This window comes from Sebastes umbrosus, chromosome 1, assembly GCF_015220745.1.
Source record: "Sebastes umbrosus isolate fSebUmb1 chromosome 1, fSebUmb1.pri, whole genome shotgun sequence".
Classification (NCBI taxonomy): domain Eukaryota; kingdom Metazoa; phylum Chordata; class Actinopteri; order Perciformes; family Sebastidae; genus Sebastes; species Sebastes umbrosus.
Window position 1 is genome coordinate 34,332,283 of NC_051269.1, and position 27,705 is coordinate 34,359,987.

General features: G+C 41.0%; 1 protein-coding gene and 1 long non-coding RNA gene across 6 annotated transcripts in view; one reads left to right on the forward strand and one right to left on the reverse strand.

Annotated features, from left to right (window-relative positions):
* Positions 1–27,705, forward strand: part of slc2a9l2 (solute carrier family 2 member 9, like 2) — a 139,917-nt gene that overhangs the window by 106,331 nt on the left and 5,881 nt on the right. For all 5 annotated transcript variants that reach the window (XM_037781709.1, XM_037781728.1, XM_037781718.1 and 2 more), the window contains one exon: positions 5,966–6,093. In XM_037781709.1, the coding sequence (XP_037637637.1) occupies positions 5,966–6,093 (128 nt within the window). The remainder of the gene's footprint in view (positions 1–5,965; positions 6,094–27,705) is intronic.
* On the reverse strand, positions 201–27,554 carry LOC119495356. Its single transcript, XR_005208461.1, has 3 exons — positions 27,391–27,554; positions 18,339–18,353; positions 201–213 (listed from the first exon to the last, which is right to left on the reverse strand). It is a non-coding gene; the product is annotated as an uncharacterized LOC119495356 (long non-coding RNA).

Consider the following 27,705-nt stretch of genomic DNA (forward strand, 5'->3'; position numbering starts at 1 on the left):
AAGGTTTTTAGGGAGTTTCCAGAGGCGTAGAGTTGCGCCGGCAGGTGACTGGAGAAGGCAGAGTGTGTGGCAGTCAACGCGGTGTCTCCAGTGTGCCCTGCAGAGTCTGTTTACTGCAGCGAGTTTATTCACAAAAACTACTTGAAACCTAAAATCGTACTTGGTGATATATGCACAGTATTAGAAAATATAATCGAAAACTACCGACGCTCTCTTCTGCCATTTTTTTTTTATTCAATTTGATGTTATCTTTGATTTCTACAACTGATGATGATAATTTCATCAGCTGCAGAGCGCTCCGAGCAACACATATCCGTATACATGACCACTATTTGTGTAACAATTTAGCCACATAGTCACAGACTGAACATACACAGCTGCCATATACACGGTTTTGATTGAGTCTTGTTGTGAAATTGATGTCAAAACTTTGTATCAGCAAAGCACCATTTGTATGTTTGAGCCGTCATGAACTTGAATGTGTTGTTTCGGATTGTGGGAATTGATGCATGCATTGCCCACCTGCTCTGTGTTGCACATGCAGCGTGAACAGATTCTAATCTGAAAGTCTCCAGCTGTTTTAATAGATGATACATTAGCCAGGTTGACTTTGATGTGAATCCCTCCAGCAGGAAAAAAATACAATATACAAACATTTCTCAGTGTTTTTATGCATGTGGGCTTTGGAAGAAATTAATCTACGAACAGGCCATAAAGTAGAAACACAATATCATTTGTTTAAGATGCATGGTTTGTAGAACAAGTGGTCTCTTACAGTATATAGGCAAATCTCCAATAGGCCTTCGTGATAGAGTGCTACAGGAATGAGTCCTAAAACCTGGAAATGAGTTCGAATTTTTGCACTTCCGGTTCCCTCGTCTGGAAGTCAATGGGCTTTTTGAATGGGTTTTTAATTAGATGTCTGAAATAAGGTCTGTGATTAACACAAGCTTAAGATATTTTAACGTTTTGTTCTACGACATAAAATACCTCAATAAATATCCCACTTGTGAATTTTGAAGCTTTTATGTGTCTTAAAAAAGGCGGTTGCTAACAAGTGGCTACATGAGACTACTAAACGCCATCACGCTGACTCATCTGCCTTTACAGCCTCGGTGTTTAAACTCACATTCATGTGATCGTGGTGTAGTTCGTTTATAGCTTAACGTTAGCCTTTTAATTCTGGCGATTGCATTTACACTTCAAAATTCATAAAAGCGGTGTTCATTTGTGGAGATTATTTTAAGTAACAAAACGTGTAAGTACCATGAACGTTTGTTTGCCACAGAGCTTATTTTCTACAATAATCCAAAACCCAATGGGAAAATCCTATTGGCTTTTTGTCGAGGGAACCAGGGCGATGCTGACTTCCTGGTTGGCCTACAAAATTATGTCATCCTGGAATACTTTATTCCTACTAAAAAGTAGTGGTTATTATTGGTTTAATAGGGAGTTGTTGTAAAAAAGGAGGCTTTTCATTAAATTAGCCATTCACTTTCTGCTTGAATGTACATCAGTGTTCTGCTGTGGTGTTTGGCTGCAGGCAAACCTGCGTACTTTCATGATTCAACACATGCTGTTTCCTCTGAGGCCCTCTAAAGACATATGCCGGCCAAATAACATACATGGTCTAATTAGTTTACTGTCCCTGGGCTCACCCCAGCCAGATACATTTGGCTTGACATGGAACATGCTATGGCAACAAGTGCACTCAGTTTTAAGGCTGGAAATACCCCTAACACAACATTATGGATCAGAACTGTGTGGAAATATGACGAATATGTGGCTGACATAGATTTCCAATGCTAGCAGAGGCCTGATTTCTCTGTGTTTATCCCAATCAGTTTATTTTTTCACCTGACCTTTTTCTCTTCACTCTGCCGTCTCCCTCTCGCACACACAGGCTTCACACATTATTAGGTGCACAAGTCCCTGGAAAACACTATTTTGTACTGAGCGGATTATCTCGGAACAGATCTAAACCGAACACACACACACACATACACAAAATGCCCATGTTGGCTGGCCGGCCCACCCTCCCTGCATCATGTGTGAAGCGGATTTGTCCTCCTGGCAGAAATTAGATCAGTTTTGTCGTGGTTGCATCCAGAAAAATGATCTTCCTATAATGTTTCCTGCTGCTCGCTTGTCCTGCTCTCGTCTTTAGAAATGAATCACATGTGATGAAAGTTGCATTTCCTTTGTTAGAGGGATTCGTAATAGTCAAGAGAAGCATGATGTAGCTACTAACATGTCACAGAGAGTGCCCACGCACTTTGTGATCCCACTTGACGTGCAGATTTGTAGTCAGTAGAGCATGTATTACTGTATAATTGGTGCACTCAATGTAGAAAATTGACCATTAGAGCAGTACTGTGTGTCAACGACTGCACTTAGTATTTAAACTTTGCTCCAGATTTATGCAGCTAATAAGTTAAGAGGAGACATTTCTATCACCTCTAACATTCTCGGTGATCGGAGAAATTGTCTGTCCTACAATGCAAAATTCTGGGGTTTGCTAAAAGAAAAAAAGTGGGAAAAGAAAAAGGTTTTACTGTGGAAGACTTTTCAGTAATTACCTAAAAACGCTAGTGTGGACAAAACATGTTTCCACATTTATCCTTCTCAGTGTGGATGTACCGTACTATCAGGAGGACCCGGCAGCATCTGCACTTCATGTTAGTGACCATTAATTTAATTTATTGTATCTTCTATAATAGGTCTTTAATATGCACATGATTGAAGTGTGCAATCTGGTCAACTCTGTGCACGCATGAACACACATACAGTCACTTGTAATCAGCTGGTCACATTTGCTAAACAGCGAGGCATCTTATTCAAATAATGAGATGGTTTATTATCGCTAGCAATTAAATCTAAGAGGATGCTGAGGGCTAATGTGAACCATACCTCCCTTTATTCAGCTCTAAATGAAAGGGCTTCTGTGGCCTGTATAGCTCATTAACCGGCTTCTCGGAGGCAATTATGTGACAACAAATAACCTGCTGTGTGGATAAAATGCAACATCCTCAGATTTAGAAGTACACGGCGCTCAATTCTATAACCTCAGTTGATGTTTTTGTGCATTTTTCAGATGCCTGAAGCCACATGTACAGTACATAGTGTTACAGAATTAATTAATGTCTTAAGTCATTTGTACCATTAACAATGAGGTTAATGTACTCAAACAGGCAGCAATATAACTCAGCTCAGCAAGGAACAATGGGCTTGAAAATGCTTATATATTATACACTATTTCGCAGCATGCTTTGCCCTACAATAAACACTGTCTATACCCATATACCAATATTCTGTCAGCCTGCAGCTTATTCAAAGCCAGATAACAACGTGGTCCAGATAAGACATAACTTATAATATTATCGAGTGTGTCTGCTGTGAATAATAATGTTTGCTTTCGTTCACGTCTCTCTTCCATCACTTTTATCTTGTTGCTTGTGCAGTTTCTAAAACATTACTGTTTGTGTGTGAATTCAAACTTTCAAATGTTATCAGTCACAAGCAAAAACTTCACGACAAACATAGAGCCGTAATTGTGTTTTGTTGCACAAAATACTGTAAGCACGCCCCGCACAAGTCACTATAGCAGCCCGGACCTCTCTTACACGTTCATCTTGGTTTGTATCATTTTTTACCGACTGAAGAAAATATATAATTTCAACATTAAACAGATGTCATGAACAGTATGTTAAATTGAAAGATAATGAGTATTTTTGGGACTAAAATTAATGACCTGCTGCTGCTTATGCTGTTTTCATCAAAAACTGCCAGGAAAAGAATTGGAATCGATCGACAGCAGCAATTGAGCTCTCAGTTCCTGCTGTAAAAGTTAATTTTAATGGACATTGTTAGCTGATTGAGCATATAAACAATTCCGTGAGGCAGGAAGCTCTCCTGATTGAATCATTACAACAAATTATTTGTTGAACAATTTGTTCGGGAAAAAAATCTGATTGATTGAAAATGATGCTGTTGCTTTTAGACTCAACTGTGAACTGTGTTGAGATACAAAGGACATTTTGGAAAAATATATCTTTAAACGTTTGTTTCACCTGCACAGTTGTAGTTTGACCGTTATAGAACTTGTAGAGCGTGTATCAGTCATTTTGGATACCGGATCACTTTGGACCTTCAATATAGTATACTCCTTTCTCACGTCTCTGAAGTGAACGTTGATGTGTCTACTGTTGAATTCAGTTCCATTCGACATACCGAACTCAAACACAATAACTTGTTCAATGTTAAAATTTAATTATCTAGTAGACTCTTTGGTTTGTGTTGAGAAAAAAAATAAAGTTACTGTCAAAAGTAAACTTCCAAATACAAATTTAGGGGGATGATGAAAATATATCCACCACAGCTTAATGAGACTAACTCTGCAGCAGCAGCATTTTTCCTCTAACCTTACTCCTAAATTGAGACTATGTGTTTTGAATTGCTCCCCAGTGCTCTCCACTGAGTTTGCAATAATCTGTCAGGATGAATTACTACCTTTTACATTTGGACTCAGTGGGCCAGGTTTTTCCGATTTCAGCCTCCTAGTTTGATGTCATCGCCCACCAAAACATCCAAATGTCAACATCTGCTCTCGGAGGTTTGGAAATGTTGGTTGCACATTGTACTCGGGGAGAGGCTGGAGGAATTTCTGACTTTCAACAACTATATTAAACATGTTTAAACTTTGATTGTTGTATGTCACGACACAGGCAAAAACATTGTTTTTCATGCGCAGGTCAATTTTGAGAGTTTGGGCTATTTTGCTTTGTCTTCTTTCGGACTACTGGAAAGAAAACATCCAAAATACACATTTAAGTGTTTATTTTACTACTTTTTCTATTTGCGTTTAACTTTCTCCTAAATTCACCAAAAGTAAGCATTAGATTATGCCTCATTTGCTGTTTTGTTTTTGTTTTTTTGCTTCATAAAACTTGTAAAAAAAAAATCATTGTCTTAATTTAAGTAATCAACTGGAGAAGTTTCATGGCGGCCAGAAATCTCCACTTCAGTATCACTTACATACACCAAACTTTTCCAATGTCATTGCTATCTATATTCTGAACCTTTATACAGAGGGGTTTGTTCATATATCATTCATAGCCTGATTTATAGAACATCATCATCACTGTTGACTGTATTTTTGGATTAATGGAGTGATCAAAAGAGGTATCCATAATTCCCTCGGTAAAAACCTCTGACTCTAATATGTCAACAAAATGAAACAAGAATTTTGAACCTGGCTTTATCCAATGTTCAGGTTTCTGTTCTGGAAACATATGCAAATTAGCCCATATTTAATAAGATAATGCCTCATTTGCATATTTAAACATACAATTTCAAAAGTAAGTAATCAACTGGGGAAGTTTCATGGTGAAATCTATTAGTTAGTATCTTTACCCTATTCACCTGTAGTGTCTCCCCTTAAAACACAGTAACGTAGCTCATGGCTTTACAAACTGAATTGTTTTATTATCTTTTACAAATGATAATTTTTACGCTACGAAATTATCAGCAGAGCTTTTTAATCTCAGGCTTGTGGCATCTTAAAGTCATTTTGTACGAGCAATTTTTGTGTATTACGTTTTTGTTTTTTTTCTGGACTGAACAACAGATGTATTCTAACAGTCAAAGAAAGTTTGAAAAGTGTTTATTTTCATTTTACAAGTCAAACTCATATATACCCAAGACTTCAGGTCAGTCAAAGAAATTGCTGATTGTATCTTCGTAGTGACCGTGAAACGGTAATATGAGCTTTATCTGAGTTTTCCCTGAAAAACAGGATTATGTGATTATCGGAACTGAACAGGAGGATGGTATATGGTGGTGTGGGGTGAAAATATTTCTTCCTCCAAAGGGGGGAATGACTGAATCCTCAGAGCGAAGCTGTTTGTTTCTGTTATTTGCTGTCAGTGGTTTGTTGTAACTAAAGGTCCTCTCCCTTCTCTGTCAGGTGGCATCCCCTTCGTCCTGACCGGAGAGCTGTTTGAACAGTCCTACCGACCTGCCGCCTTCATGATCGCTGGCACAGTTAACTGGCTGTCCAACTTTGCTGTGGGCCTCCTGTTCCCATTTATTCAAGTAAGTCACCTCATCTAAATGTGTGCATGCGTACACACTGCATTAGGTGTCGGGGTCAGGTTTTGGAGCTCAGTCAGTTCAGGGTTACTCTATCAGAGATTGTGAGTTTGTAAAGAATGATGCTGAGAAAACCTCAGTCACAACAGCAACTCCGTAACAACAGTTACAATTTCAATAGAGACAAGTGACACTTTTCTAAAACTGGAAGGGCACTCAGAGAGTGCAAACCTCCACTATGGCCATTTCATAAGTGAAAAATACTGTGTGTAACTGCCCCGTGATTCGGATCCCCTCCAAAATGTAATGGGTTCTTTCTTGTCTACACCCTTCCACCAAGTTTCATGAAAATCAGGCCAGTACTTTTTCCATAATCCTGTTGACAATCAAACCAACAAACCAAACTGAAAACATAATAAAGGGTTACTCACAATAAGTCATGAAATGATTGTCAGCTAAACCAAACGAACACCTACCATGTTAGTCACTTCAGCCTTTGGCAGTCCATTAAAGTTGTCAGCCCCTCATTAATCCCTGCAGTGGCCGCCTGTCACACCATGCTGTCGAGTGGTCGTTCTCCATCAGCACCTCCACCTCCTGGCTGGACTCTCATTAGTCGACATGCTGGCTATTTGATATTTCTGTAGTCCTTTCACATAACATTATGTATTATATATTCTAATTATATGCATGCTGAGCTCTAATGGTTGTCCTTGGGAGGGTCATTGACTAATTTACAAGCTTTTCACAATAATGGTATTAATGATCAGAGTGTTCCTGAGTGAACATGAGCTGTACTTTTTGTTCCTTTTTAAGCAAATGGAATATCAATACTGGATTATACAGACAAGCTCTTACCGGTGCTCTTCACTTGATCTACTTGTTAACCTAACTGTAATAGAAATGCTCTTGTCCTCTTCATGGAAATACTACTCCCTTTACTGTGAGATAGTGTGATCTCCAACAAGCAGCCAAGCCACAAAGGGTGTTCCGCCGGGCATCTTGCTTTTATTACTCAACAGTGATTACGAAGCACAGTTTTTATTCCCTTGTTAATGTGACAGCCTGTGAGATTTGTACCACGTACTTATAAGATATTGGCAGTAAAACATTCTGTAAAGGGGCACTCTATGCATTTTATGTTCAGTTTAGTCATCTTGAGAGTAGGGATGTCACGATACCAGAAATGTAGTAGTCGATACCAATACCAGTGAAATTCCACAATTCTCGATATCACGATAAAAAACAACGTACTTCAACATACATTCCTTTGTTACCGTTTGCATACTGGTTTTTACAAATGTATTACTAATCCCTGATGAACCTCCTCAAGCTTCTCGCCAAAAACTAACTTTTACAAGATTACATTTGAACACATCATGATGACCTTATAATGTGCCTTCGCCCAATACTCATATTTACTGAACTGTAACTCAATGCAACCTCCTTACGTTAGCTGTTAGCTCTGTTATTTAGCCAAGCAGGACTGTGTCCATCGGCTGTCGATTTCAACACGGATTTGCTGTTCACAATGTAGTATTATCAGGGAAATTTTCTATTGCGAGTGAGTTTTACAAAGTTTATAAAATAATCCCTGGTGATAACATTATTGTTATTACCATTGAGGTGCATTAAGGCACGGTCACACATGTGCAAAATTAACATTAGCCTCCCGTTCTCTTCCATTCTATGCGAGCGGAAAAAACATTTGCTTCCGGTTGCGTAGAAGCTTTTCCCATATTAGGGAATTAAAGTCAGGATGTTGTGGCCTCTGCTGCTTCAATTTTGGCTTTTTCTTTTTCAAATATATCTCTTATTGGACCTATTGTGACTTGTTGAGACCTGGTATTAAAATGCGTCCTCAGTGATCGGATCACAAGTGGACAGCTTTAAGTACGTCTGTTCACACCTGGCATTAGAATGCGTCTCCACATGCGTCTTGAGTGGCCATTTGTGATCTGATCTCACTTCCCCGCTCTATATGCAAATAAACACGCAGTAAACACACGGCTAATACAGCAGACGTTGTGATGTAATACTACAGGAATGTCAGAAGTAATATCATGAATTCGGGTGCATTTTATTAACATTTTTATAACATTAAAATATAAGGTTGTTGGACCGGCAGTCCCCGGTGACCTCCCTGCCGCTGGCACCGCTGCCTATGCCAGACAACAGTGGAGTACAGAGCTCCAGAAGGCAGGGAGGAGAGAGAGCAAGCGGGCGGGCGAGTGTCAGCTCCGCGCAAAGCAGCGGAACAAAAACACTGACACATCTCTCACAGTATGATAATAAGGCACTTCCTGTTTCCAGTCTGATAGTCTGTACACATGTAGCCTCTAGATAAGGTATATTTTAATAAAATACAGATGTACTGACAGAATACAGTAGAGCACAGAGGCCGTTTCCATGCTGCGAGGCAGACGAGCTCTCCTCTGTCTGTTCACTTGAGGAGCGCAGTGATCCCGCGGATCCCAGCGGGACATCAGATGAGTAAGCGGTCCTTAATGTGGCCCAGGACACATTCGCGTACACACTGCTAAAAGAATGTGGCCCTATGTGGCCCAGACCACATCTGAATGTGGTCTGAAAGATCCGATCTCAATTCGTCCTCAATGCCTCTTGAGTGCGTTCACACCTGTACTTAGAGCTGTCCACTTGTGATCCGATCACTGAGGACGCATGTTAATACCAGGTCTGAACAGGGCCTTATTGGAAGTGTAATGCTAAATCACTGGAGTCTTGAACCTCGTCTACATCATGTTTCATGCCTACATGTTTCAAATGCGTTTTTTAAGTCACCTTCTTTTAACCTCTTATGCAGATTGATTTAGGTACATGATTTTGTATTTGGCTGTGAGCTGTGTCAGAGTGCCCAGCAGTATTGAACAGCTCCAGTCTGGACACCGACTTTTATGATGCTGACATTCTGCTTTCGCTGCTCGGCCTTGTAAGCGAGGTGTTATGGGTGAAACTTGAGACGTGACAGGAACTGAATATTAAGTATTAGACACAGAAGCACTTCCAAAGCCTTATAGGAGCTGAAGTTGTTGGTTGCTATCAAAATAATAGAGTTGTTGTTTATTTTGGTTTCAATAATGAGGTGTTCAGGTGTTTTTCCAGCCAGTACAGATACCTGTGGACAGGAAAAAAAAAAACATTATCATGTTGTTAGCTTTTCAAAAAGACTTGATAAAAGAAACTTTTCTATAAGATAACACACTGAGCAATGAAAAGCAGTGATACGGAGGATAGCACGGTGGTGGGCCAGGCGTTGGCGTTCTATTGTAGAATCCTTTAATGCTCCTTTTTTTGGTATTAAATTGCTAAAATGGGCAATCTTTGAAGTGCTCCATATGGGACCCGAGAGATAACTCCACTTTAAGGAGGGTAAATGTGTTCTTTTTTTTAAATAAGCAAATACAACAGTTTCAGACAGAAGAGCCCATTAGTGTCTGACACTGGAATGTTTTTCCTGGAAACTGCAGGGTCTTCTTTCAACTTCTAAAACCTGACTGTTGCTCCAGGCGGCTCCGCATCACTGCCTCCTCTCATTTTACCTCCTCTGTTTCTTTCCCTCTCGCTTTCTTTGGCCCCACACAGCTTATTTTTTCTCTTTCTCTGACTCTTACTTCCACTCTCATTCTTATAACTTAAACTTTAGTGGGGTTGTTTTTCACTTTACAATCTCTTCACTGAAGCACCTTCCTAAGAAAACACAGTGTTTGTACAACTTAGAATTGGGTTTGGTGGTGTTAAAGGGTATTGGTACCTTGGTACCTGTTTTGGCCACTTGATGGATTGGTTGAATATTGTTTCAAGTTCAAGTTTCAAGTCTTTGTTGGTCAAATGCACTGCAATTACATTTCAAGTTTCTTGTTCTCGGGCTCCCTCCAGCAGTACTACTACAAAATATATAAAAGACAAACTTGCAAGTAAAAATGAGAATTCAAGACATAAAACCTAGAACAGTGTAGAGGTCGAACTATAGGAATAAAATACAGGGGCTTTGTCTGAAATCGCATACTATGCACTACATACCCAATATGTGTACTATCGTTTAACTTAACTTGTAACCCGTGCCAACCTCATGTGACCAAAACGACGGTTTGTGAGAATTAAAATCTTAAGTAATTTGAAATATATATTACACCTAGCAAAGTGAAATCTTATACTTACAGTTAAATTGAAGCTGTCTGTCGACGTCTGTTATGAATGTTGTCATCAGGAATGTCACGGTGAGGAAATTTTCCCACCAGTTAATGAACTTGTGACAACACAGATGTGACCGATTACACTGGATGTTTTACAAGAAAAGACGGTGCTCAATATATGTAGAGCGCTTACTTTGATCTTTATCATCGGCCTCTCTGGTCCAGCTTTTGCTGCGAGGCCGCAGGTTTCCACCTGTGACCGCTCCGTCCTCCGACCGCGATTACCTCATTAACATTATGGTTCCCTTATAGCATTGGGTTTAAATCTGAAATATTGCCAAATAGGCGCTTTTGCTTTTTCGCTTTGACACCAAATCCTCCGCCATCATCTTGTCTGTCAACTCTCTCTCGTCCTGTGTGTGTGAAATCTGACTCCTGCTACTCTGAGCTGATACTCCGTACGGAGCAGACACTTTCACTTTCAGTTTGTAGAGTCCATCGTCCGGCTATGTATTTTTTAACCCACCACTGACACGCCTAAATGAACAAAATTAGTTTTATTTCTATAAATAAATAAAGTAATGTAATCAGTGTGTGCCCGACCACCTTGTAACATCATTGCATTGTGGGATATTTATGCCGCCGTAGTGTCCAGCGTTAGCACACTGTAATATTTCACCAGAAATAGTATGCTATTCACAAACTATGGGTTTCATACTAAGGTTTTGGACATACTAAAAAATCTCACATACTGTTTTAGCATACTAAATAGCCTGATATAGCCTCAACCTAATATTTAGAATAATATAATATAAAATCTAATACTGTGGTACAATGAATAAACTGTAGATGTGAATATAGATGTAAACTGCGGTGTGTGCAGCTATAAACAGGTAGTAGATATAGTATAAAGGTAAAGTGTACCGGAGTGGTGTGAGTAAAGTGTCAAGTGATGAGTTCAAGAGCTCAAGAGTTGAGCAGTCTTATGGCCTGTGGGATGCAGCTGTCTCTGAGCCTGATGGTGCGGTACCGTCTGCCAGACGGCAGCAGGAGTTTGTGGCTGCGGTGATTGGGTTCTTTGATGATCCTATTTGCCTTCTTCCTGCACCGCTGGGTCTAGAGGTTTTCACTTTTCATTCAGACAGTTCACTCATCTGTGAACATGTGTCTGAAATCACTCCCAGTTTCCTGCACTCAAAAATTCCTACAGCAGAGCGCAAAAAAAGTAGTTCTCGTAGCATGTACACTACTTACTGCTAATAAAGTGTGTCACATTTTATAGAAAATGACCATTGTGTGACCATGCGTGTCTCACCTTAGAGATTCTGATGTTTCATAAGTGTCCCAAATTTCAGTTTTACCGCTTACTATGGAGTGAACTATTCAGTCTCTATTACAGTTTGTACAAGGGAGTAGTGAACCAGTAAACTGCCCAACTTCAGTTTTTCAGGTCGTGTGCAGTTGTGTGGAGGAGTGATAATAGAAAATGATACATAGGAGGACAGCAAAGTGAAATTTGGGAAATGGCATTTTAGATAAATTAACTTTGGGGGAAAGATATGAAAGTTCAAACCACTTTTGTTTTGGTGTTTTAAGTTTGGTCTGAGGGCTCCATTAGATCCAAATACTGCAGATGATGAGCACTAAATACTGGTATTAGTTTTACAAGGAAATTAGCATAGTCACTGCATTTTAAAGCAAAAGAGGTATAATATTTTTACCAGATTCTAATACAGTAAATTGTGTATGTTACTTATCCGTAGCCACTAACTGCAAAATCCTATGAGCTATTGTGTAAATACAAATGAACAGTTTGTTTAATGTATTGATTTAGCAGCACAGTTCTCTTTTCAAGTGAGAAAAACTCAAATATAACAAAAATGTGCCAAGAAGCATCAATATACATCACATATCTCTATCATCACCTTATTTCATTTCCTGAATATCATATTTTTAATTACAGTGTATTTTCCTAAAAGTAGCTGGAATCAATACAAAGATGTCAGTGATTGAAAAAATATTCATCAGGAAATGATTTATTGTGTGTCACTGTAATTATCTACAATAGCTAAAGACACAAACTTGTCTGTGATGGTACGATGTTAACTTTAAGTAGTGCTGGAGCTGTGGCTCTATGTGATGTCTGATGTGATGTTCAGTTTTTCCTCTTTGCTCTACAGGACTTAAACCCACCTCCAGGCAAATGTCCCGAGCCTGTAGTGCTGTCTTCTTATCCTATTAATGCTCCCCGGGCCTCTGATGCCTTTTTGCATTTGACTGAAGTGACAAAACATTACAGAACGCTCTGAGAAAAAGACATAGCTGACTGCTTCATCCAAAGCACTTTTAAGTTTATTCATTGCCTCCGTGTCGTCTTATCAGTTAGTAGATGTCAAAGCATTTAGAGTATAAAAACGAGTAGAATTGAAAAAAGTACAAAGGGAACTGCTGCCTTGTTGAAATGAATTCAGTGTAAATAGGAGATAGGGACAGCTGCCCTCCCAAGATGCCTGAATATCCAGACAGACAAGCCCAAAGAGATTCAGTACCCCAGCAGGTAATCTGCTCTGAGTCTGACAGGTCAAATGGCCTGAATTGACGCCCCCCTCTAACAAGGCCTGTGAAGTGGCAGTGCCCTGTGTAAAATAGGATCTGTGGCCCATGAGGACATTCACCCTTTTACACCTAGACCTCCGACAACCAGTGGGAGAGGCACTGAGTTTCTATAGCCAGGCCATGATCAGTGAGAGGGAGGTGCACGTCAGGCTACGGCGTAGGGTACCCATTAGATTAGATTAGATTAGATTAGATTCGATTAGATTAAATTAGATTAGATTAGATTAGATTAGATTAGATTCAACTTTATTGTCATTGCACATAGTACAACGAAATGCAGTTTTGCATCTAACCAGAGTGCAAACTAGTAAAGTGCTGATAAGACAATATATAGAAATGAGGATATATTGGTGTATGTACATAGGCATATACATATATACAGATTGTAATTAAATTGCAACTAAACACAGAGAGATTATGTACATAGAACTATATGCATATGGGACTAAGTGAATATACATAAGATGAATATAGGAGGGTAGATACAGTATGTATATACAGTGGAATCATAAGTTATATACAGGAGAGGATTGTACAGATAATAGTAAATACAAAGAGCAGTAGAGGTCCATGAGAGAGAGAGAGAGAGAGAGAGAGAGAGAGAGAGAGAAAGAGATTGTGTGTGTGTGTGTGTGTGTGTGTGTGTGTGTGTGTGTGTGGACTGTATTCCAGAGATCGTGGTGGGGGGTGGGACGGTGGGGGCTAGCGCCGGGCCTGTGAGTTCAGCAGTGTAGTGGAAAAAGCTGCTCCTTAGCCTGCTGGTGCGAGACCTGAGGCTCATGTACCGCCTCCCTGATGGGAGGTGTAGGTCAGCCATGGTGTGTTGTAGGTCAGCCATGGTGTGTTGTAGGTCAGCCATGGCAAGGAGCGAGGCACCGATGATGTGTTGGGCGGTTTTCACCACCCGTTGCAGTGCCTTTCTGTCAGCTGTGGAGCAGCTGCTGTACAACGCAGAGCCCTACGCCATACCTTCGACACAGAGGTATAAACCGGCCTTAAAGGTACAGTGTGTAGGATTTGACGGCATCTAGCGGCTTGGTTGCAGATTGCAACCAATTGAGTACCCCTCTGCTCACTCCTCCCTTTCCAAGACTACGGTTATGTGAACCGCCAAGTGCAAAACCACGGTAACGCCATTCACCTCACCGAGATGCCCTCCTTACCATAATTACACTACTTTAGGAGCAATGGAAGGACGGTTTTGCATTCACGTTACTGCAGTTTCACAAGCGTGTCAGAGAACGTTCGGTGGCCTTCAGATAACGTAAAAAGGCTCTCTCTAGAGCCAGTGTTTGGTTTGTCCGTTCTGGGCTACTGTAGAAACATGGCGGAGCAACATGGCGGACTCTGTGAAGAGGACCCGCTCCCTATGTAAACACAATGATTCTTAGTTTCATGTGATTAATGAAAACATGGTTCTGAATATTATATTCCATTTCTGCTAATAGATCCCCCGAAATGTTACACACTGGACAGACAGAAGCTAATTTACATTCCTCTTAAGAAGATAATTGAGATTAGTTGAGCACCACCAGCTCTGTTGACACGCAGAGATGAGAGGAACTCATCACAGCAGGCACTAAAGAAGGCTAAGCTTGCAGGCACATCCCGGTCAGCTCTGAGACAAACTGCTGGACTGAAACGATCAGCAGTTTGCCGGCCAAGGCCAACAGCGGCAGAGCTGCCTTCAGCAACAACACTTTCTTTTGCACTTTCTCAAAAGGATGTTGAGCGAGGGTGTCCATCAACGCCAAGGTCGGATGACCCCCGCCATCCACCCTCCTCCCTACATGGAGCAGCACTGCAGAGAAGGCTTTTCCTTCATCTAACATATCCTGCGGGAAGAACAACACGTCGGAACAATGATTTGCCTGCTGTTACACCAATTATAAACGTGTGCCACTTTGTGCAGCAAGTGTGAATCGATTCCATCATGCTGGTGGGCAGACTGGCAGCATCCTGACTTGGCCCCCTCACAAGCCAGGCCCAGAGGTCTAACCACACTGTGAGAATGTTAAATTATTCCGTGTGCCTTGAATGCAAACTCTGTCACTCTGGCTGTGCTGGGGGCATCAGGCTGAGAGGGGAGTCATACAGCAGTGTGTCTGGCCACCGGTGGAATCATTTCTGCCATACAGAGGGACATCGAGTGTTCGCTTGTGAGGAAAAGTTATCCACAGCGGCCTGCACCCATGGTATCTCTGCTGAACCTGAATGACAGCCTGTGGGTTCGGAGGATTCTCCCTTAACAGGAGGTCTGCCCCCGTGTTGCTGGAGATGTGTGCTGCGCCACACTCCTCAGGGTGGGTGGTACAAGCTACAAGGGTGATGTAACCTGTTATCTTGACTCATTGTTTTGGGATTTTATTTTTCCTCCAAATCCGGGACTTTAAATGAATGATTATTGAATCAAAATGTGTGACGATCAGATTGAAACTCTGCAAAAATCTCTGTGGAAAATCTGATTACAGAAATGCAATTTACAGCACAATCACCCCAGTACTAGTTGTGTCATGGTTCCCCTTTTAAATTACATTCAGGCACTCTGGTGCATAATCAGCAGTTTTATCTTTATTTTCCTCTTCATTTTCTATTATTATAAGCATGTTCTTAGCTGTGCTTGTCACAAGAGGACCTTGTTTACGTTAAACTAGGGCTGCAACTAATAATTATTTTCATTGTCCATTAATCTGACGATTAATCGATTAATTGTTTGGTCTATAAAATGTCAAAAAATGGTAAAAAATGTCGATCAGTGTTTCCCAAAGCCCAAGATGACGTCCTCAAATGTTTTGTTTTGTCCACAACTCAAAGATATTCAGTTTACTGTTATAGAGGAGAAAATAAACCAGAAAATATTCACATTTAAAGGTACAGTGTGTAGGATTTGGTGGCATCTATTGGTGTGGTTGCAGATTGCAACCAACCGAGTACCCCTCCGCTCACTCCTCCCTTTAACGTAACGTGAGTGCAAAACCGTGGTAACGCTGTTCTCCTCTCTCAGAGGCCATCCTGACCATAATAACACTACTTTAGGAGCGACGGAAGTCAGACGCCGGCTGGCGGTACCACAGTTTTGCACTCTTCGGCTCACGTTACTGCAGTTTCACAAGCATGTCGGAGAACTACGGTGACCTTCAGGTAACATAACAACTCAAAAGGTTCTCTTTAGAGCCAGTGTTTGGTTTGTCCGTTCTGGGCTACTGTAGTAACATGGTGGACTCCGTGAAGAGGACCCTCTCCCTACAGTATGTAGATATGAAGGGCTCATTCTAAGCTAACGAAAACACAACAATTCTTAGTTTCAGGTGATTATACACTAATGAAAACATAGTTATTAATATTATATTCCATTTCTGCCAATAGATCCCCTGAAATGTTACACACTGTTAATTTAAGAAGCTAGAATCAGAGAATTATGAACTTTTTTTCTTAAATAATAGTTGGCAATGAATCGATCAATCAATTAATTTTTGCAGCTCTAGTAAACTGCAGAGAATAGTGTCTTCTTGAGACAAGAAACAACTTTTGAATGTAAAACACAAAAACAATGAGCCTCACCTGTTCTCACCAGAATATGACAACTGAAAATCCAGCAGCAGCTCAGCCGTGTCTCCTTATCGCTGAACCCAGACTGAACTTTCTACTTTCTACTAGCATGTCCACCCACAAAGAGAGCAAATCCTGCTTGGTTTCTGAGCCATCTGGTTGACTGCAGCAGTGTGCTACTGTGTAACCAGCCTTAGATGGATGTTTCACAATCACAAAGTACCAGGATTGAAAACTATTTTCGCTTGCTGCAGTGAGATTGTTCACCATAACTCTTAATTGACAAATACTTCCTGAGCAACGTTTTTTTTCATTAATACTTCCTATATGATGTGCCTTACATTACAATTTCTAGAGCTGCAACTAGTCTGCAAAAATGAGTTGTCAACTATTAAATAAATCACCAACTATTTTGATAATTGATTAATCTATTTGAGTATTTTTTTTAAGAAAAAAAGTAAAAATTCTCTGATTCCAGCTTCTTAAATATGAATATTTTATTGTGTCTTTACTCCTATAATACAGTAAACTGTATATCTTTGAGTTGTGGACAAAACAAGACATTTGAGGACGTGATCTTGGGCTTTGGGAAACAATGATTGACATTTTTCACCATTTTCTGACATTTTATAAACCAAACAACGAATCGATTAATCAAGAAAACAATCAACAGATTAATCGAAAATGAAAATAATCGTTAGTTGCAGCCCTATACAATTCCCTCATGCCATTTATGCTATAACTCAATGCCACACATATTGAGATACTGCGAATTCCTTTCAGCTACCTAAATAAATGCCCCGTCTTTATATTGATGAAAATCTAAATCAGCAGATTTACTTTGTCAATACTCAATATCACTATTCCCAAGACACGTTGAGGGACTTGGCCCGTTAAGCGCTGCTTCATGAGAGAAACTAAAACAAAAGCTCTTTTTATTGAGCTACTGTAAATTAATTAGACGAGCTGTGGAGACGGATAGAAGAAGAAGGGACAAAAGCAAAGTGAAGGAACTACAAGCAACAAACAGCCCAGAGGATTTATTTGATCTGCAGTGAGAATGTGTGGACAAGATAATGAGCCTGATTATGTTGCTCGTTACTGAAGGTTTTTATTGGGCTGAGGAAGAGGAGAAAGGAGTTTTGTCGTGGAAAAAAATGCACCATAAGCTGTATGTGTATTTATTGTCTCTCTCGGCCTTGTCCTTCCTTTCTCTCTCTCTCTTTGATGTTTTGTAGCGGTCTTTAATGTCTCGGCAGGCGTCTTAAATGAGCACACTTTTCATCCTAACTGCACCAAGTTGGATCTAAACTGGCTGCGATGAACTTTAACGCGTCATGAATCATCTTTCACAGATCTGTTTCATCTCCGCGTGTCAAATCTTTACATTCATCTCGACCAAGAGGTGACAAACACGGGTCACATGCCTGTAAAAATGATCCGATGACTCATCGCTCTATGTGACATTTTTGTGGATACCTTATAGTATTCATTAGCCTGTATCAGTTATAAAGTAAATGCCACCATGGACAAGCATAGAGGTTGTGATTGAATTGCGTTGAGTAGAAATCAATGTGACATTTTAGTTTGAAATGGTGGCACCTGGTCCTGCGCTTTATTTGAATGCCCACGCTCCTGTGCACCAGCCCTGTGCTCCTTTTTCACCGAGTGGCACGTCCTCCTCCTTTCTGTTTCTCCGCAGTACACTCAAATCTTTCTCCCAAGGACTTTAGCTAAGTGATTCACTCAGTAGACATCATCTGCAGTTTGAACTCCTTTACATATTTCTACATATCTCTAGACTCTTTCCTTTTCACTCAGTCTCTAACATGTGAAAATTGTATTTGAGTTCTGACCAAATGTGAAAAATTTATTTTAGTTTGATATTTTAGTCCTTCAAGCCAACATCCTGTATCTTGCAACACCAACTCAGACTCTCTTAAGCTGGGTTGTTAAGGTTCGACCAGCTATTCTCCTTGAAGTGACGAGCCGCTCCTCTGAGTTTTGCTCATCTTTTTAGCTATTTTTTAATATTTATTTTAACCGTTTAACCGATAGCATTAATCGGTTAAAATTCTTAATGTCGGTTAACGGTTAAACGGTAAATTATTAACAAACCTAGTTCTGAGTTTAAAATCAAAATTTGAGAATAAAGTCATAATTCTGAGATTTCTGACTTTAAACTCAGAACTCAAATAAATGTTCATGCGGCCCTAATCCTCTTCCGTTCACATACAATAGTTTGGTGTTTGCGTTATAAATCAAAACAGATTATTTTGAGATAGCTGCCTCCTTTCCAGGTTGCATGTTTATGTTAAGGTTTTTTCCTGCCCTACCCTAGAGCTTACACATGCATCGGTTTTATATGAATGCTGGTGTTGCTTCAGTTGTTGCTATGTTCTCAGGGTGTAACCTGCAATAACACATTTTTTTGGCCACTTGGGGGCAGTGGAAACAAGCTGTGAACACAAAGCTGACATATTATCACCTTTTAAGTTGAAATAGCAAATTTGTAAGAAAACAGTTCCCCGTTTCCACATCCAGCAGATATGGAGCGACATTAGCATTCATTTAGAGTCACGTTTGTGAGACTGCAAGTCAAATATTCACTCTTCTTCTTTTAGCTCTGTTTTTGGTCCCCACCAACTGGGGAAATGTCTGACTCTTTAGTCACTAAATGCTTCACTATATTCACCAGCTAGTTGCTAACTTTGTCTGTCTGACTTTTGGTCTGGGCAGGTAGAGTAAAGTGGGTTTTTAGGGCTTGACGCTGATGATGAGAGCGGTGAGAGTGAATCACAACAGTAAAGTTGAGGGCTGTAAAACCAAATCATTGAGCTGAAAGGCGCTAAAACGCTTTGTGGAGCTGCAGAGTCAGGTGATAATTTGTGGGTTCATCACTATGAACGACCCCTTATACAAGTAGTTGCGTAAACTTACATCCATTGTTGATATACATTAATTTAAATAGTGATAAAACTGTGTATTCACATTCCATTATAAAAAAAAAAATGTCTTAACTAAACACAATGTGCTTTTATCTGGAAACAATTTGAAAAAGTCTTTGAGAAACATTTTTTTAAATGGCAGACTATAATTGTTAATAATAATTTATTCAATGTTCTATTTCACAGTATGATTGAAGTCCTACTGTCTGCCTTATAATTGCCCTCTGTGCCGAGGACATGGTTCAGCTCTGCTTTTTATAGAGGCAGAACTTTGCCCTCGGTCATAATGTCCCACTTGTCCCTCATTAGATCCTAATGGCATTTGACATTTCAATCTTCGTGAGCTGAAAAAAATATAGATATGTATGCTGAAGTTCATGCCCTCTTAAACCTACAGTGTTCTCAACTTATTCAAGCACTTCTTCACTTTTTCCATTCCGATCTTCCTTCGCAGAAAGACCCGGGGGGCTTGTTTTTAAACAATAATTTACTGTTAATGGAGGGTGCAGGTTGAGAGGTTTTGCCTAAGGCTTTCACCTTTCAGAGAGATTTTATTGAAGAGAGATTTTGTTGTTTTTTATATAGTTATTTCAAAGTCTATAGCATACAAATTGTTTTGCATACCACAAAATACTCTACGACGGATAGAAAGCAGCTTCATATAAGTAAATTTATGATTGAATGAATACATACAGTAAGGTACACAAATAGTTTACTTCATATGGAAGCTTGCCTTATTACATGCCTGATTAAAATCCCAACCTTCGGAACAGTATATTGCTCTTTTGAAAAGCAATTTGGTCTATAATATTCCCATCAGAACATCAGCTGATTTATACTGAATGCAGGAAAAAATTCATGCTTCAAAGCTCCGAGAGGCAGGACAATTAGTACCTGTGAATCTACAAGTCTCTGCTTAAGAAATGCACTTCGAGTAATTGCATATAATTTGCTGCAATTCAGTACTGAGGCACCTGATGACATTATAGAATCTATAATACGTTGGGCGCGTTGGTACCCAGCAGTTATCAATTATTGTGCCTGTATCTTCTCTTCAACCATTCTTACCGCTGTGAATGTGTTTGACCCAGAAGCTTTTTTTCCCTTTTCTATGCCTTATCTGCATCTTCAGTCCTGTATTGAATTTTTCAAACACTCCTCTGTGCCTAGAAATAGTGTGCATGCGTGAGCATCGTGGCTGTGTAAGTCAGGAATGAGTGTGACCTCTAGTCAGTGCTGCTGGATGCAGGCGTTTAGCCTCCAGGCATTCATCAGGACTTCTGCAAGCAGGATTCAGTTACAGTCACGCTCTGCTGAGGATAAGCACAAACGACACGAGCACAGGACGTAACCTTGTTAAGTTCTGAAAACAGGAGCAGGCACTCCGAAATTCATTAACATATCATTGTCCTGTTTCCAGCAATAAAGCTAATGTGACGGAACCATACAGGAAATTCTAATTACGTTGCATTACAGTACAGCGTGACTTTATGGGGTGAACAGTATGTCGCATTTCTGTTCTTGCACATGCACAGGTTTCACATTACAGGTCATGCCATTAAAGTCTCCCTTCAGTGTATTTTGGCATTTCTACATTTACATATTTATTTGAGTCATTTCCTGACTTAATTGATTAGCCACACTGTTTGCAAACTTTTTTTGACAAATAACTTAATTTGTGCTCATAGTTCAGAAAAGAAGGTTTTTGCTAAAATGGGAATATGACTATAGTAGAAGCTACAGGTCATACGTCATCCTCCAAGTTTGCACCGGCGCTCTCATGCTCGTTTGCGTCTGAGCAGCGGCAAACCGATAAATCTGTTTGTCTTTCTAGTTAGTTAGCTAGTTAGGTGTAGTTAGCTTGCCCAACTCGTTGCATCAGCTAACGGAGGGGTTTTCATTTTATATTTTAGTTTCCTCCACCTTAGTTTAGTGTGCTTATTTTCACCATAGCATTTGTGTGTGCGGTGAACTGGTGCAGTCTACACAGTGGATTACACAAAATCCCACCGGTAGAATTAACACAACAGACTGACTGTCTCTCACTCGCTCTCTTCTTTACCGTCTCCTGCTGGAGATAACAGAAAGCCGCCGATAATAGTCTGCGGGCCTCTAACAGGACGATGGGGAGCGCACAACTTTCAGCCCGAAAGAAAACAAGTGAAAAGTCTTGTTAGAAAAATAAAGGAAATCACATTGCAGCCCGGTGCGGTGTCGGTGCTGGGAGCTGAGGCAAGAGCGGCCGGTGCTGGTGGACGGTGCACCTCCAAAACATCCCGAAACTGCATTTCAAACGGCGGACCTCGGCAACATGTCTACATGTCTATCCGTCCTCCGGTGCAGCAGCCAGCAGATGGCTGCCTCGCCAGGAGGAGACGGTAAAGAAGAGCGCGAGTGAAAGAGAGTCGGTGTGTGGCACTAATTCTTGTCTTAGTTGTGGTCTGATAAACAGTAAATTCATCTAAGATGGTTTCATCTAAACTAGGATGAAAACAATCAATTGTAATCTGGTTGCCATGGTAATGAATTACATCTGACTATTAACCATACCCCCATTCTCCATTTGAGAAAGAACGTTAAAACTGGCTTGAGGGGGGCTTTAAAATGGCATACTGCTACTGCTGCAGCTGAATTCTACGTACTGTATGTCATGTAACAAGACTCGGTCGAAACCGAGTATATGGCTGGACCGTGTGTGGTCAGTCTGTGAATTTGTGGTTATACAAATAGTCAGTGGTCATGTCTACAATGTTAAATCCAGCGGTACATGTCCACACGGTCTGGCAACACTAGAGGACATGCTGTTCCACTCAACTGGACGTTCAAGCGATGATGTACCTGATCGTTGAATGCAATTGATTGGTCGCTGGTTTTCTGTTTGCCATTTCAAACAGGAAACAACATGGCGGCCTGCTCATAAACATTCTTTTATTTCGTCTAAACAATCCACCAAAATCTACTTCTGAAAATATTTTAAGCAAGAATAGGCTCTGCCATTGCTGAAAACTTTGTTTCCTTTTAGAACTAGATCGCCTAGTTCGACAGCTTGGTCCAAGTTTTGTGAGCCGGACGCATCACGCTGGACAGGCTCATTTGCATCACGGACTGTTCCCACCTTTTCATTTTGAAAGAGCTACGGCCAATGAGGAAACTCCAACACTCGGCCAGCCAATAGTGTAACTTCATCACTCAGTCAGTCACTCAGTGACAGACTTTTGCATTTGTAGGGCTGGCCCTCAGCGGTCCAGCCAAAAAATTCTAAATTGCATTAGTTATATTTTGTCAAACTACAGATACAGTTTGAGACATGGTCATGGTGAACAAAACACTAGAAGATGTCATTGAGTTCAGGAAAGGGCTTACACAAGTTTGAGGGAGGGAGGGTTAAATGTAGTACTGTAATGGCGATAGACCTGCTCCTCTTGCAGTACAAACAATGTCCTGCCCACTGCTGCAACCTTTACTTTTTAACTAACAAAATGCATTATTCCTGCCAAAGACACACCCACATGCACGCTCACACAAGACAATGTTACTCTTACTGTAACTTGAAGGACATGTTCATAGAGAGAAACAGAAAGAGTTAGACAAAAGTCAGTGCAGAAGTTTGAGAATAGTGAGTGGATCTTTGCTCGCGGCATGCTGGACATTGCACTGACGTTGGGATGACCTTCCGTCAAATGTTTTCTGCCTGTTTTCTCTGCAGCCCCTGCAGACAAACCTAATTTCGTCCTTTCAGCCAGCTGCACCAGTGTGTCATCTGTGGGAGGAAGAGAGTGAACTAAAATAGCTGAAAAGGGCATATCAAACACACAGATAGTGGTTTCTCAGAGGAGGAAGTTGTTGAAACAAGATCAGTCGTTTGTCGAAGATGAAATAGAAAAAAAGGGCACTGTATTCTTGTATGTGTTGGATGAGCTTCCCAAATGAGATGTGTGGTTAGTTCTGAGAGGATCACAGATGTGTGTGTTATCTCTAAAGCCTCGGTGTCAAGATACAAACACTTAAAGGTACCCTTTTTGACCACTAGTGGTGCTGTAGAACTGTGTTTGGATGAACATGTCCTGAATTATTTACAACCGATGTTCTGCTACAAGCACGTGATGTACATTTCTGCCGACTGCAGAGGTTATAACAGTAGATATGTACCAGTAAAAGAGGAGACTAAGACCACAAGCCAGTGTTAACAACACAGTTTTAAAGGGGCAGTGTGTAGGATTTGGTGGCATCTAGTGGTGTGGTTGCAGACTGCAACCAACTGAGTATCCCTCCGCTCACTCCTCCCTTTCCAAGACTGCAATAACGCGACCCGCCAAATGCAAAATCGTGGTAACGTTGTTCGCCACCACGATTTTGCACTATGCAGCTCACGTTACAGCAGTTTCACAAGTGTGTCGGAGAACTACCGTGGCCTTTAGGTAACGCAAAACCAGTGTTTGGTTTGTCCATTCTGGGCTACTGTAGTCACATGGCGGAGCAACAAGGCGGACTCTGTGAAGAGGACCCGCTCCCTTTATGTAGATATGAAGGGCTCATTCACTCATTCTTAATATCTTAAATTTACTATGTGGAACTTTTAACTTGTAATGAAACAGTCTCAATTTAATACTCATGCCTCTATATTACCTACATAAGTAAACAAGACCATTAGCGAGAAGATTGGCTTACCCTATATAGTTATAGTTAATGCTCGTCATCAGTTCCACTGGATCGGATTCCACGCAAAATCAGACGAAATCATGCAGGTTCACCAGACTCTCCTTCAGCTCAGCCTCCAGCAGCGACCAGCCCACCACGGACAGACCCAGATCCTGCGTCATTGTCGTCTTCGACCTGCAATCTGAGCTCCGTTGGGAGGTGGAGAGCTCCGCGCTAGGCAGCAGCAGCTCCACCTCCGGCCAGGAGCAGAGCTTTGCCTCGCTTCGCTGCCGGTGTCTGCTGGGAGCCAACACTGACACAACGCTGCTGGACGCCCGGGCCGTATTGCTGGGCTCGGCCCGTACATCCGGTTAGGGTTAGGGTTAGGGGTTAGGGTTAGGGTTAGGGTTAGGGTTAGGGTTAGGGTTAGGGGTTAGGGTTAGGGTTAGGGTTAGGGTTTGGGGTTAGGGTTAGGGTTAGGGATAGGGTTAGGGTTAGGGTTAGGGTTTGGGGTTAGGGTTAGGGTTAGGGATAGGGTTAGGGTTAGGGTTTGGGGTTAGGGTTAGGGTTAGGGGTTAGGGTTAGGGTTTGGGGTTAGGGTTAGGGTTAGGGATAGGGTTAGGGTTTGGGGTTAGGGTTAGGGTTAGGGTTAGGGTTACGTCCTTGGTTATGCTCCAGTCGTGCCAGGAAATCCCAGGGTCTCCATTTAAAAGAGCAGCTGTTTGCTTTGCTTAATATCAAAGACAGTTTTGAGAGGACTAATGGCGCCTTCAAATGAAACTCGTGAGCTCTTGTTTGCAACATGGGAGGTCGTGTACACATTAGCTTGGTGCTCAAGTGATTAATTGTGCATTTTCCTCAGACATTTTCCTTTATTCTAAAATTACTCTGAGCTTTCAGACGCTTTCCACTTACGAGGTCGTGACTACCACGTTCATATGAACTCCTCTTGTGCACCGGGTAAACACGACCCCATTTGATGGCACCATAATTATCCATTTAGATAACTAAATTAAAGCAAATCAAAGGTGAAGCAAAGCCACAACATTTACTGATCCATCGGGCTCCAACCACGGTACCCATAGAGTCCAGTAGAGGGCTTCGCCTGTGCTTATAGAACTAGGGTTACAACATCGTAACCTTTGTTTTCCACTATGAAGCCCGTGTTTATGTAGGTTTTGAGACTTCTTTCATTCTCATAGCGTGTACTTGCCCTTTTGTGCCCAATTAACAATCCAACACTATAACCTGGTACGAGATACGTATCTGTGTTGTGGAAGTCATTTTGAAACATTTACAGAAATGTGTTGAATTCCACCGGTTTCAACGTGTCAGGGATGTGCGGTACGTATAATCCCATAACCTACTTTATCAGTGTTCATTAGTTTTAATGATCAGAGGAGACCTGCTGTGTTGTCAGGAAGGTGCCAGATCTACATTGGCATGTCGAACCTCATCCGGAGAGTGTCAGCAGATCCACAGGACACTCATTATACACCTCACCATTGTCTCTCTATGCTGTCACCTCATTCCCTAATGCCTGATTGGAACTGGTGAGCTTATATATTTATTTATATTTGAATGTATGAGCATTTCAGCCTTATTTGTGTCTTGAAAGTAAGGCAAAGAGGTGCGATGTAAAGTGATTGTGATAAAATAGATGGCTCCTTCAATTTGATAGATGAGACTGGTGGCAATAGATGTCAGTCAGTGGAAGGGCAAGCAGAAGTGGAGCTGAATATATAATAAGAGAGACAATAGAGGCATACAGCAAAGAGGTAGTGATGCCACGGGAGACATGGAGAAATGGAATTGGAGAGAAAAAGAAAAGAGGTGGGGGGGAGATAAGGCTGACCAAGGCGAGGAAGGAGCGGACAAGTGTGAGAGAGACAAAAGCGACAGAGGGTTATTTTTAGCCACCCAATGCCACAAATATTACTGTGTTGGTTTTGTTGGTTGGATCACAGCAGTGACTCACTGGTTACAGACCCGAAACCAGCTCATAATGTAATGCACAGCAGACTACATGGCGGGGAGATTTTTTTTTTTCTGAAAATATTCTGACTTTATTTAAATTACAACTTTATTCTTGTAATATTGCTTTTTCCTCAAAATGTTGCGACTTCTCAGAGAGCACAGATATGTGGGATTTGTTTTGAATGTGCAGAAAGTTTTGAAAAATTAGCTGAAACATAAATGAGCTATTAAAGTCCAGCTGTTTATAAATTAATTAAAATAAATAAATGTGTCATTGAGGCGAATAGGTGCCACATGCACATTTAAACAGGGTTACTTCCCCAAACAAAAGACACAAAAGAGGACAGAAGAATAAGTCATGCCTACATGACTGTTGACTCAGTAGGGATAACATTAAATAAGAAAAGCTGAGCTATAAGAGAATAAATATTTGAAAGCAGTACAGAATGACTGAGAACCCTATTGCATTATATTCCATTTTATTTGGCGCTGAATGTTGCATAAATGAGACGTTTCCAACATAAATTGGTGCATTAAAATTCACCAGAATGCAGGAAATTAAGTGATAAACAGGAAGGCAATCCAGGCAATCCAAACTATTAGAACAAGTAAAGGAACAAGGAAATATTAAAAAGCCTTTATTATAGTGGTTACATCATTAAAAAAAAGTCAACATGTTTCGACCACTGTAGGTCTTCATCAAGGCATTTAAAATTTTTTGCCTCCCTGTTCATCCTGATTTTTCCCCGTTTTCCAAGATCACCAAACACGTTTACGGTTGAGTACACAGGGCACATCTATCTCTCTTTCGCAGTAAATTAAATGTTTGACGCTCAAAGTTTCCTCGGGAAGGACCCCCAAACCCATCGCTGGGGGCGGCAGTAGCGCAGTCCATAGGGACTTGGATTGGGAACCGGAGGCCAGTTCAAGTCCCCACATGGACCAAGTACTGAATGTGAACTGGTAGCTGGAGAGCTGCCAGGGTGCCCTTGAGCAAGGCACCAAACCCCCAACTGCTCGGGGCGCCTGTCTGCCCCCTTGCTCTGACATCTCTCCATTAATGCATGTATATAGGTCCTGTTTGTGCATGTGTGTGTGTATTTAAAAAATTTTAATTTCCCCTCGGGTATCAATAAAGTGCCTTTCTTATTCTTATTCTTCTGCGTGTGTATAACCCCCCCCCCCCCCCCACCCACCCAATGTTGAAACAAAAACCTACGCCCTTGGTTATGCTCCAGTTGTGCCAGGAAATCCCAGGGTCTCCATTTAAAAGAGCAGCTGTTTGCTTTGCTTAATATCAAAGACAGTTTTGAGAGGACTAATGGCGCCTTCAAATGAAACTCGTGAGCTCTTGTTTACAACATGGGAGGTCGTGTACACATTAGCTTGACGCTCAAGTGATTAAGTCGTGAGATCACCGCTGGCAATATTAACGTTGCTGTCGTCATCTAGAAGCCACAGAGGCTAACAATTTATTAAGCCAGCAAGTGGGTAACATAATGCAGTAAATGCAAAGACGTAATGACAGAGGAAATAGATGAGGCCATTGGGAATTTCAACATTTTCCTCAGACATATTATAAAATTACTCTGAGCTTTCAGACACTTTCCACTTACGAGGTCGTGAATACCACAAGAGGGGGACGTTCATATGAACTCTTCTCGTGAACACGGTAAACACGACCCCATTTGATGGCACCATAATTATCCATTTATATAACTAATTTAAAGCAA